Here is a 12324-nt window from a genome sequence, read left to right on the forward strand (position 1 = left end):
CTTTCCATTTCTTATAAGGACTCTTGCAGTTTAAATCTTCTCAATGTGATAGATATGCTTGCTTTGATCTGCTTAGCTCTTGGAAGTCCAGGGGTCCGGGCTGCTGGCCCCATGCCGGGATCCCTAGGGACAGCTCTGTCCACCATTAGGGAATTTTTTTCCCGAGACCCCCCCTGTAACATTTCGTGAACCCCCCACTGCTCTATGGCAGTGCCATGGAAGCTTATATTATTGTTACAATTACACAATTGTAGCATAGGACCTATACTTTAACAATGTTGCAACTCACAGTGCTAGTAACCAGGAAGGCAGTAGTATAAGACAGGATTCAGGTGTCTGTAGTATTTCTATCAGACTCTGAATAAAGATAGATGATGTGATAAAAATGCCCGAGTCCTGTCTGTACTACAACCAGTACTGCTGTTAACACTGCTGGAGATAGAGCAGTGGTGAATTATGGATCTTAAATTTGCAATTGTAGAAACAGCGCTGCTATATGTATTTTGCATCCACACAGAGGACTTCAGTTTCCAGGGCTATCAGTTGGGCATCTTTCATAATCGCTAAATTCATATCTGGAGACATAAGTAGCATGTGTTTACAGTGGTTTTAAATATTAGCACATGAACTTTTGGTAGAAAATGTTACCTAATAGGTGACTTCTTAATTATACAAAAACTTGGTTGATACATCAACCCAAGTATTTTTACAGTGAGTTAATCACTCCTGTTTTGAACCACAACTTACACAGCTGGTCTGCTAATTTTATGCTTGTTCAAGGAGATAGGTCTCCAACTAAATGTTTTTGGGGAGGCTTAACTGGTCCACAAGGGATACTTTTTTTTGGCAGTCACCATTCCTCTCCTTATATATATATATAACATGTTTCATCTAATTTAACTGGAAATGTTTCTCTTCAATTCATAGAGTACCTATATATATATATATATTCTCTTCTCATCATCATATAATATATATATTATATATATATATATATATTTAAATATATAATATATATATATATATATATATATACACTCTATGAATTGAAGAGAAACATTTCCAGTTAAATTAGATGAAACATGTTTCCCATTCTTCCAGCACGAAGCATATGAGCAATGTGTTCCCAAACAATCTAAATGTATTTTACAGCTCGATTGATTGAAGCTCAAGGAAGTCATGCGATGTCCTTGTGCCTCAGTCACCAGCCCAGCTGTAAAATTGGGTAAAAGCACAGGACCTTTTTGAAAAACAGATGCTGTATCTCACTTGAGGTTTTCTGGCTAAATTATCTAAACTAAAACATCTAAAAGTTTTATTCTTGACACACTGTGAGAGTAGTTTAAAACAATTGAAACAAATGCACAGACTGGTAAAAATCATTCACGACTGCTGCAAATTATCTTGCAACGTATATCTGAAGTGTGCTGTACAGGCTTCTGAATAAATGGTGTTACCACCAAGTCTGCTTAAAACCTCTTACTGGGGAAAGGGAAAGAAACTGATACTTTGGGAAGAACTTACAATCGTCGGCATAGCTTTTTGCTATCTTTTTAAACAGCCTATTCCGTCTACTGATGAAAACATCAGAGGAAAATGATTTCCTCACTTGGGTTATAGTGTACTTTAAGAGTAAGGATTGCTGGTGTATTAGAGTAGTTCAGGGGTCGGCAGCCTTTCAGAAGTGGTGTGCCGAGTCTTCATTTATTCACTCGAATTTAAGGTTTCGCGTGCCAGTTATACATTTTAACATTTTTAGAAGGTCTCTTTCTGTAAGTCTATAATATATAACTAAACTATTGTTATATGTAAAGTAAATAAGGCTTTTAAAATGTTTAAGAAGCTTCATTTAAAATTAAATTTAAATGCAGAGCCCCCTGGACTGGTGGCCAGGATCTGGGCAGTGTGAGTGCCACTGAAAATCAGCTTGAGTGCTGCCTTCTGCACCCATGCCATAGGTTGCCTACCCCTGGAATAGTTCATAGTACAAACATACATGAATTAGTTATCAAGCACATTCATATTATTCCTAGCATTATCCATTTGACCTTGAGATTAAATAGGGAGAGTGAAGGGGAAAGCAACTGTAATTTTTTAATTTAATATTTAGTATGGCATTATTGAATTGCATTTGTTTTTATATTAGTGTTTGCCTTGTTTTTCAGAGTAGTGATAGCTTTGGTATGAAGTGAGTTTTGGGGTCTGATGTTGTACACACTTGACACATTTCTCCTCATACTTAAGAAAAATGTCCTTATTTAACCTTTAAATCAGATTTAGGGTTTTTTGGGGTTTTTTTTTTTGCACATTCATGTATGGGGGAACATTAGATATTCTATTGCCCTCTGTTAAAAGTGGGCACTTTTATGTGGGCATTTACATGTTACAGGAACTATATTGTCTATGAGCTGGTCACAGCAGCACTGAGTAAAACTGTAGTATTGACTTATGTGGCATTGTCACAATATTTTTCTTCCTCAAAGTATGTACTATAGAGAAGAATTTTACACTGGTATCATTGTTGTCATGGCAAATCACAAAAGGACATAGCCTCCTTGCAGATTGAGCACCATCCGGGTAGATCTCAAGTTAGATGTTTGAGGTAAACTGAATATCCCATCAGCATGTCAATCAATGGTGGTTTTACTGCACCAACAAAGCTTTTGGCGACCACATGATTGCTGGGCAAAAAGTGGTATTCCTTGGTAAACACACTTTGGAATTTGTTGGTCTTCCATCCTAATAATGTGTCTGTACTAAGAAAGCCACCAAAACCAAACCAGGCTTGCTGGAGGTGGTTGAGTTCAGTTTAAAATATGCTCATTTCTAATCTTGTCCTGCCACTTAATGTGGAGCAGCTGACAAAGATGATGAGAATCAAAAACATCAATCCAGTGCTCTTTAGCCTTTCTCAGTGCCCATGTTTCACTGTTTTACAACAGAGTTGGTATATTTGTAGTTCTACAGATCCTCAGCTTTCTGGCAAGCTTGAAGTCATGCTGTACCACACAGGCTGGTGAAAGGCCCGAAACATGCTTTATAAGTGTCCAAATATTTTGAGCATTCTCCAGCAAAGTCTGTGGTGCTACCCAAGATTTTGACCTTTGCTATCTATTTGTTGTCCTATCTGGACAGGTTAATACTGAGTGTGTTGTAATTTGGACCTAGAGGCTGCTTGATGGTAATGGCCAGGGACTTAAATTTATCTGGCGTAATAACCCAGATCTAATGTGTGCTGTTTCTTGCCCAACTGATCCACCTATTAACTGCAGTGATTCCACCAAACTGAGCAGTAGTAAGGGGATATTATTGACTACTTTTATAAAACACTAAAATCTTGTATTTGTGTTCAGGAAATACATGGTCTCACCTCATGAGTCTGAAAGTGTTTAGGAAAATAGCTGTTTTGTGTTGTGATTGGGCAAGATGTAAGTAATGAAGGGAGAAAATTTTGGGATCCAGGCATATGTGACATCTATTCAATATTACTCCAGAGCTTCAAAATGTTTAGTGAAAAGCTAGACTGCATGCTAATGTAAGGAACGCTCTCTGTGGTGCAGCTACCGCAGAGCTGTATACTTGTAGATATGTTTCTATTGAACCTTTAATACAGCATTTTTTGAGTTCCAGTTGGTATGTTAATATTAATAGTCATATATGTTCACAATCAACTATAATCTGTCCCATTGGTGTTAATATTCAGTACAAAGTATTATTGTTTTGGTCACTTTTAGGAGTCTGTTTTACAGTAAAACAATTTTTCAGCTGTACATTTTTCTTAATTTTTGTTTTTAAATAGTAAATAGACCAAGTAAAATTCTGAAAGAGGAGTTATGGTTTAACAGTTTTGTTTGATGTTTGTAATCCATAAATAAATGATTAACTTTATGGCTGGCATCGAGTCAGAGAGACTACTATTGCATTGTAAAAAGAGATTGAAAGGAGCATTGGTGAGTTAGTGATTTATATGTAATTGAGTTTCTTACTCACTGAAGACTTTAGACAGAAAGTTTTGTCTTTTGAAACCATGTTTCTGTATCCAGTATGACCAGTCTCACCTACTTTAATCTCATCTTCTCATCTTGGAATTGAGTTAATTATGTTCCTCAGTTTTTAAAGGCTTTTTAAATAAGGATTGAGTTGTATTATTTGTTCAGAAATATATTCTGTTTTTCCACAGTTGGAACACACAGGGCCACTCGGCACTAGGGAATATGCAAGTCCCATCTATCTGGCTGTATTTTTGAAGCTTCTCTTGGTGCTACTCAAGCAATCAGTCAAACATCTAAAGTTCTGTAGGTGTACCTTCTCTGAACAGACATGTAGCGAGGGTTGAAGATATAGGGTTAGTGCTTGAATTGGGAAATGGCATTGCTGACAACCATAGGTTTGTACAGTATGAGCAGCTTAAACTCTGATAGAAGTAATAAATATTATCTATTCATGCAAGGTTCACTGGTCTGTCATTAATCTTGGTATCTTTTTGCAGAAGTAATTATTAGTAACATGAGCATCTATAATAACTGCTTAAAAGTGACAAGGTGTGAACGTGTGGCTTCCAAGTAACACTATACATGGGTGGTGCTTGCAAGTAAAAGTAGTGCTCGTTATAGACACATAAACTGATTTCTTAAAAATTATAAATCTTTTCTCACCCCTCCCATTTATTGACACTTGCCTGTTTTTGTGTCCCTTCTTAGTCACAAACACTTAAAACATATTTATTTTTCCCCACAGCAATAAGAGGTAATACGTTTTTGAAAAAATTAAGTCAAAAATTTCTCATTAAAACTGCTCAGAGCAATTTAACTCTACCATTCTCCTACATAGGTATTGGAGAGCCCTTTCAGTTGCTGTAGGAACCTTAATTCTGCCAGTTGTGCCGTTAGCTACTCTCCATCAGTATGTCCCAGTGATTGAACTTTGTACAACAGTTAGTCTGTCCTGAAGTATCATCTTGAAATGTCCATATTTTAGAGCTTGACATGGAAACATAGCACCATATTTCTATGTGTCTGTAATGTTATGACACAGATAAGTTCTATAAAACCATATACTAGTAGACTTGGGGGTTGCTTACCTATTCTGTTTGTAGGCAGTCATTTAAAAAAATTGAAATTGCTACAAACTAAATGCCTTTTAGGGAAAAATGTTTGGTAGAAGTGTCTAATGTTCATTCTTTCAAAAGCTGTTAAAAATGAGGGGGGGGGGGGAAGAGCATTTTATAACTCATTAAATAAATGTTCTTTGTGTGTAGTTAGGACAGAAATTCAGAGCCTGATGCAACAAAGCATCTCTTTGCCAGCAGTGTTAGAGGGGGAAGATCAGTTAAACCCATCATTGCCACTGTTTGTGCATGCTTCCTTTTGCCAAGCTAGCTGATACTCTCTATTTGGAAATGTGGCTGTGGCATGTAACCAAGCTTATTTATCACTGTATCAGTGTATTCTTTTCTTTTTGCTGGACACTTTCATTAGTTCTTCACAGAATTATAATTTGGAGAGAAAGATGAGACATTTTTTAAAAAAAAAAGAGAGAGAGCGAGAAAATTAGACCACAGCTATTGGTAGTCATTCAAATCTGTAGGCCCTAATCCAAATCTTATTTTAGTCTGATTTCATACAATTTTTATGTTTCTGCCACATTTGTCATGTGTATTCTGCTAAGGCGCATGTCTTTCCTTATTGGCAAACCAGGGTCCTTTATTTAATTTTTCTTTGAAAGAGTTTTGGATTTTATTAATCTTCAGTACATATTTTCTCTTGTAATTCAGACTTTATTTTAAATCGGAATGGAAGGATCAGTTTTCTGTAGTTACATGTTTCCAGGGTGTTAGAACAATGATATTGATTTTTTTAATCAAATCCTAAATCTCTTATCACCTGTGAAATCTGAATTTAACTCTCATTATAAAAGTAGTTCCACAAATCAGCTAGACTTATTTTCTACTTCCTAATAAAGGACTGTGTTGTCTCTTATATGGCTTTCTTCAGCATGACACTATCATTGCAGTCCCTCATTTGCGGGTAAACCGTGTGACCGGGAAGGACTGTTGCTTAAATACACTGTTCTGTGGACATATGTAAGTGGATGCCAATTCTGTTTTCCTCTACTAATTAAAGTAGTCTTGGGCCTCTCTTATGGAGCAATATTTTGTTATCTAAATGATACCTTTAGGAAGTTCTCTTCCTAGCAAATTCTAGCTGTACTGGGATGGTTTTGGAGAAGACTTCTACACACAAATGTGTGTGGTGGCAACTCAGTAGAAATTCTTATTTTTGCTGAGCAGTGCACATGGTTGGTTTTGGTTTTTTTTTCATTAGATGTAACAATATTTAATAGATCTGAACAACTGATTCTGAGTTTCTTTTGGGCGAGGGGGTAGTAATGGCTTTCTGATTTGTGAACTGGATAAAAATGTATAGTTGTGATCAAAATGGAGAGTTTCATAAAAGGAAATGTCTTCTTATCACAGTATCTCAAGATACCACAGTCCAGTGCTTGCTTTTCTGTTACGTGAAGTGGGCTTGCTAGTTTAATTTTGCAGGCAAGATTTTGTTTCCAGACACACATTCTGATGACAAAAAACAAGAGTCTGGACATGACAAATACATTTTCAAAGGAGAAAATGAAAACGTGGGTAGAATTTATATCATGACCATATATTGGTAACAATCTGCTGTAAAAAGTGTAACCACTTGTATGAAAACACATTTATCAGGATTGTACAATCAGTCCAAAAACGTTGTTCACAGAATTTGTTGGTTCTTGTGATAGATTTATGGTGTGATGCTTCAGCACCACAATCTGAGATGGGTGCTTTGTTAGTCTTGACTTAGAACTTTTTTTCTTTTTTGTGGGTTTGGTTTGGGTTTGAATTTATAAAAACTTGCTTTAAAACAAATCTTTTCTCCTATTAAATTAATACTGTTGCTTTACTGTACCTTTTTAATTTGCCTCTTGTTTTTTTCATCGCATTGAAGAAGCTGGAATCCATAACATATTTGGTAATGGATTATATTTGAGTAGTGCTTTAAATGCAGATAGATTCCCATTACTGACTATGTTCCATACTAATATAGCTTCACGGTATATTAATGTACTCTGAGAGGTTAAATTATCCTATGAATAAGCTTTACGTGGTACCACTTTCATGTCTCTTTGTATGAAACTGCTGTAACTAGATACATATATATCCGCTCCTTATAACATGCACAAGATGTTCTCTACTCCACACTCATAACAAAACCTATAGCCAACTGTGTGTTCAAAGCTGCTTTTCCTCTAGTTACAACTTTCAAAGCAGTTTAAGGTTTTTAATGGAATGAAGTTGCCCTTCTGGAACAAGTTTATCCATATTTAAAATAGTTTACAGACAGCTGTCTGTCTACAATAGCCCAGTTCCTCTCAAAAATCATGTTAAGAATTAGTAGACCAATGGCTCCGTTATTGTGGTTGTAAAAACATGTTTTTCTTAACTGGTTTTATTGAGCCACAGATGGACAGCTCTGGCAAATGCACATGTAACCTATACTTGGGGTGTGTGCTTTTCTCCTCTGGGGTATGGGCTCTGGGTTCACCTATGGGGGCGCCTGGTGCCTCCACCCAAAGAAACCCCTCCTGGTGCAGAGAACACAGAGGGATTGTCCCTGGGGAAAATATTCAACAACCAATCTCATATAGAGGAGTGCCAGAGCACAATAAAATAGCTATTACAACTTCCAGAGTAATAAAACAGTAACCGGGGCTTTATTAGGTTTGGGGAAATTCAGGGTAGGATACAATGGATAAAGGGATTAGAATAATAAAAGACAAAATAAACAATACATAAACTCTACCTCTCCCAACATTTACAGCCAATACATACCATCCTGCTCCCTCTCAGCACCTGCCTAGGCATATGATGAGTTTAGGCTCAGTTTTCGATAGCTGGTGCAGCACTGAAATCAGTGGTAGACTTAATATAAAAATAAACACAGGTGTTTTAACAAAGTATCCACACCAAAGATGGTAAGATCATCCTTTTGGCTGTTTGGTCTGGATTCCAATGGCAATTAGGCTGGCTCTTGGTAGCCTGACCTTGAGTCTCCCCTCAGCCTCCTGGGTTTCTAGTCTTTTCTGGGATGACACTGTTCACTGGCCCAAAAGGACTCCGTCTTCCTTTGGGAAGGAATGTGGAGGGAGAAGGGTTGTCCCTGGTTGTGTAGCTCTTGTTCCTGCTACACTCCAAACACGGCCAACTGAAAGTGAACTCAGCCCCTTTTTTTCTGAGTCCTGGCTCATGATTGGTCCCAGTAATGTTCCTAGCCAGTTCTACCTCTGCCCTGGACCCTGGGAAACAGAGTCCTGAACCACTGTCATCATTACTACTGTAGTTTGGGGTGAGTCCCCTAGAGGTTCAGTGTGGTATTTCAGGAGTACCTCCTCCAAAGGGGTTACATACATAAATAATAATTTTATTTTTATCTTGAAGTAGAACTTTTAATTTGCTGTTCATTTTGAATTACTCTTTGCTCGGTTGGGCCAAGCAAACAGAAATCAACTTAATTCAGAGTAAAATGTAAGTTGTCATATGATAGTTGGTGTCCATAATATGACTGTTGTTTTATCTTTATATTTGCTAAATACATGTCATAGATGCTTTTTTCTTATGAACAATATAGATACACCATATCAGTTTGTCATATTAAAAAGTATTTTTCTATCTCTATGTAAGATATACTTCTACTGTAGTTATATGTGAAAACTTTAATGAAATAACTATTCATGCTTGCTTTTTTCTTCTTTTAAAGCATCTAACAGGAGAAGACCCTGTCTACTCCACATTTTAGTTACTATATTTTGCTTCTTAGTAATGAATTCCAGTTTGTCTGTTTATCCTTTCTAGTTGGAAGATGGGGAAGAAGAGCAGAGTGAAAACTCAGAAGTCAGGTACAGGAGCTACAGCAACAGTTTCTCCAAAAGAAATGTTGAATCTAATTAGTGAATTATTGCAGAGTAAGTTTAATTTTCTATACATCTTTGTAAAAAGCAGGAGAGGGGATAGGATGAATAAAAAAAGACCCGTTTCCCCTTTTAGTACTGTAGGCAGCTAACTGCATTAGTTAAGTTTCCTGGAAGAGTCACCTTGAGATTCCAATCTCTTAGCTACAGCTATATCAAAATTTCAGTTTGACTTTGTATGTATCAGATATATAATATTTTGTGCAGTTTGAAGTTTTACTAATGTGCCTGTACATTTAAAATGTATCAGACCAAAAACCCTACTTAAGCTTACTTGGCAAAGCATCTTTGTTTAAAATATCTTACTGAATTATAAACACAGAGGATTATACCATTCTGATTAACAAATGGAAAATATTTTGAATTAAAGTATAACTTGTGGTATCAGAGCAGTATGGTTACCTGTTGGAGAAACAATCCAACTTGAATTAATTGCATTCTTCATTGATATGTTTAGCTTTTTAAAGAGAACTTTAAATGTATCCTTATTTATGAACCTTCTCCATGGTTCAGTTGTGGTGCTTGGAGCTACAAATAGCCCTAAGCGCCTATGGAAGGATTTTGAGCTCACCAAATGACTTCCATTGGATAGGCTTTGTTTACACTAAGTACTCCTGGGGGAATTCTGCACCATTGCACAATGTAGAATTTTGCAGAAATTAACATGCATGCAGAATTTCCTTTTCCCGCACAGAAATGGGTTGCAGTGCTGCTAGCCGCCACTAGGAGCCGATGGCTCCAGCAGAGCCCAGCTTGCCCATAGAAGACACTACCGGGGGGGATGGGGAGGGAGTTAAAGGGTTCCTGGCAGCTGCAGTTCCTGGCATGTCCTGAGGGAAGGAGAGGGCGGCGCGCAGGAAACTCCATGCAAGCCTGGGACTGAGCATCAGGCTATTTTTCCCTTTGGATTGTGTGTGTCTGTGCCTGGGGCAGGGCACGGTTGGGCTCTGGGGGAGAGGGGAGTGAGTGGACTCTGGGGGGAGGGGGTTCTGGTATCTGGGCAAGGGGGGGGCCCTGTGGCTGGGCTCTGGGAGTTGGGGGGCAAGGGAGCAGCAAAACAACTAGGTTATCATAGGGGTTTTCTTTAACTCTCTACTTCTGGGGAATTTGTGTCTGTATTGTCACAGACATACTTGCTGACAAGTATTTTGAAATAAATTACCAAAATAATTGAAACTGGCCTGATTATGTAGTGTGTTTTTGATAAATAACATTTGCAGAATTTTGCAGAATCTTAAGATATTATGCACAAGATTTTTATTTTTTTGGCGCAGAATGCCCCCAGGAGTAACTAAGAAAGTCAGTTTCACTTTTGCTACTGACGGTATATAGGTTAGTGTAGAAAAAGCTCAGTGTGTTTATCATCGTTATGAAAGACAGCTGGTTTTCATGACATGGCGGTACAGCATCTGATCCCTGTCCACAGTAGCTCTCATTGGTAGTGACACTGCAGCTGCGCCATTGTTGAAAAACAGGTCCTGATTTTCCTATTGTTAGATGCACTCAACTGCTATACCAAGAAAATTAGGATTTGTAGCCACCATTGTTCAGAGTGGTAAGACAATGAAGTGGTAATACCATTGTAGTCCTATACTATAGCTTGCTTTTGCACTTTTTACTCTATACATTCATTGATATCACAGATGAATCGTGTATCCTGATTTTTCCAAGCAGAGACAAGGAGGCCCTGATGCCTACTGGGTTTTTTTGGCTATGCTTTGATACTTTGCTCAATCCTGAAGGTCTAGTGTTCTAATCAGGTTGAGAAGGGTAATTTTTGCTTCTATAAATTTAAGTGTGCATTTCAGTCGCATCCAAAATTGGGTAAATGGCACAATGACTTTACATAGTGTTGCTGGGATGGTTGTTGATGTAGTCCAAAGCAAGAAAATTATTATTAAATCTCTCTCCCTGCCCCAACCCACATAGTATTTCACAGCATTGTATTACTATTACTATTGTCCTAATTATGTTAAGTTTATCTTTCACCTGACCCAAGTATTGTTGCTGTTGTCTGTTTTTGTTACAAGGATCTTCTCCATTTTGAAGAAACCTTCTGGTGATGGTTCTGTCCCTTTAGTTTTTATTCTTCTTTGTAATTTTTTTAGCTATTGGATCTCTTTTATTTCTTAGAGAATAGACAAATGGATCAAAGTGACGTTTTTTGAGGCAAGTAATATGAGAAATGGAAAGCTCTACTACATTTCAAAGACTAGGAAATTTATAGTGTTTACACAATACATGTTTTGTCCAATATTGTATCTAGTGAAGGACCTTTGGTAGTAATGTCCAATTAAAGTTAGCATAAAAGCAAGGCCTTTCTCAAGATGATAAAAGGACTAAATTGTATTAAAATATTATTTTGATATTTTTGGCTTCCAGAATGCAGCAGCCCAACCCCTGGTCCTGGAAAGGAATGGGAAGAATATGTGCAGATTCGAGCGCTTGTTGAGAAAATCCGCAAAAAACAGAAAGGTAATAGAAAAACAGCAAAATTTAGAGCAACTTGTGTATCATGGAGTAGCACATCAGTGAGATCTATACCAAACAACTATACAAGCGCGTGGAGAATCATTCAAATACAGGAGATATTGCTAGTGAAAAGTAACATTGGCAAACTTCATAAAGACAGGAAGTTGAAGTCAAAATGACTTCTGTAAGTAAGTCTTTTTGCTTCTTGCTTAAGCACTTCTTGAGTGCTGTTAGGTTGTTTTGATTAACTTAATTGTCTCTTTGGATTAAGGCAGGAGTTCAGACATTGCTGAGAAGGAAAGAATTAAAAAAAAATTCCTTGGACAACATGCTAATGGCAGAATAAGTGTCTTTGTATGACAACAGAAATAATGTCCATGTGTGACTAGAGTTCTATTTCAAAATGACATACAACTATTTATTGTGTAGGATATTGCAGTAGCTGTTCTCATCTGACATAATCACATAGCTAAAATTATGGTTTTAGCTCACCCTGAGAGAACGTTTAAATTGTAGGATAGACAAGATTTGGGTGGGCTATTAATTTGCCTCAGCAAGTTTGACTTCTCCCATTTCATATATGGTCTAGAATTAATTTTCTGTTGTGGTATAATCATCGTCTGACCCCGAGCCATGGGATATAGTTTTATGCACTGACCCGTAAACAGCTTTTTTCACTTGCAGATGCGTCTTTTTAAACATAATATCTGAGATTTGTGTACGAACGCAGTCTAAAAATAGCCTTATTATGAAGTTAATTCTTACGTTAATAAAATGTCTACAAAAGGGGCAAACAAAATTTGATTGAGATGAGCATATTTGTGATTAATAAATAAAAATACTTCCATC

At 37.2% G+C, this 12324-nt stretch overlaps 1 protein-coding gene across 4 annotated transcripts in view; it reads left to right on the forward strand.

The window, feature by feature from the left end:
• The window catches only part of SETD3 (SET domain containing 3, actin histidine methyltransferase), a 73835-nt gene that overhangs the window by 12582 nt on the left and 48929 nt on the right, over window positions 1-12324 (forward strand). For all 4 annotated transcript variants that reach the window (XM_039537909.1, XM_039537911.1, XM_039537912.1 and 1 more), the window contains exons 2-3: window positions 8888-8997; window positions 11386-11478. In XM_039537909.1, coding sequence (XP_039393843.1) covers window positions 8895-8997; window positions 11386-11478 — 196 coding nt within the window. In that variant the 5' untranslated portion in view covers window positions 8888-8894. The remainder of the gene's footprint in view (window positions 1-8887; window positions 8998-11385; window positions 11479-12324) is intronic.

This window comes from Mauremys reevesii, linkage group 4, assembly GCF_016161935.1.
Source record: "Mauremys reevesii isolate NIE-2019 linkage group 4, ASM1616193v1, whole genome shotgun sequence".
NCBI lineage: Eukaryota > Metazoa > Chordata > Testudines > Geoemydidae > Mauremys > Mauremys reevesii.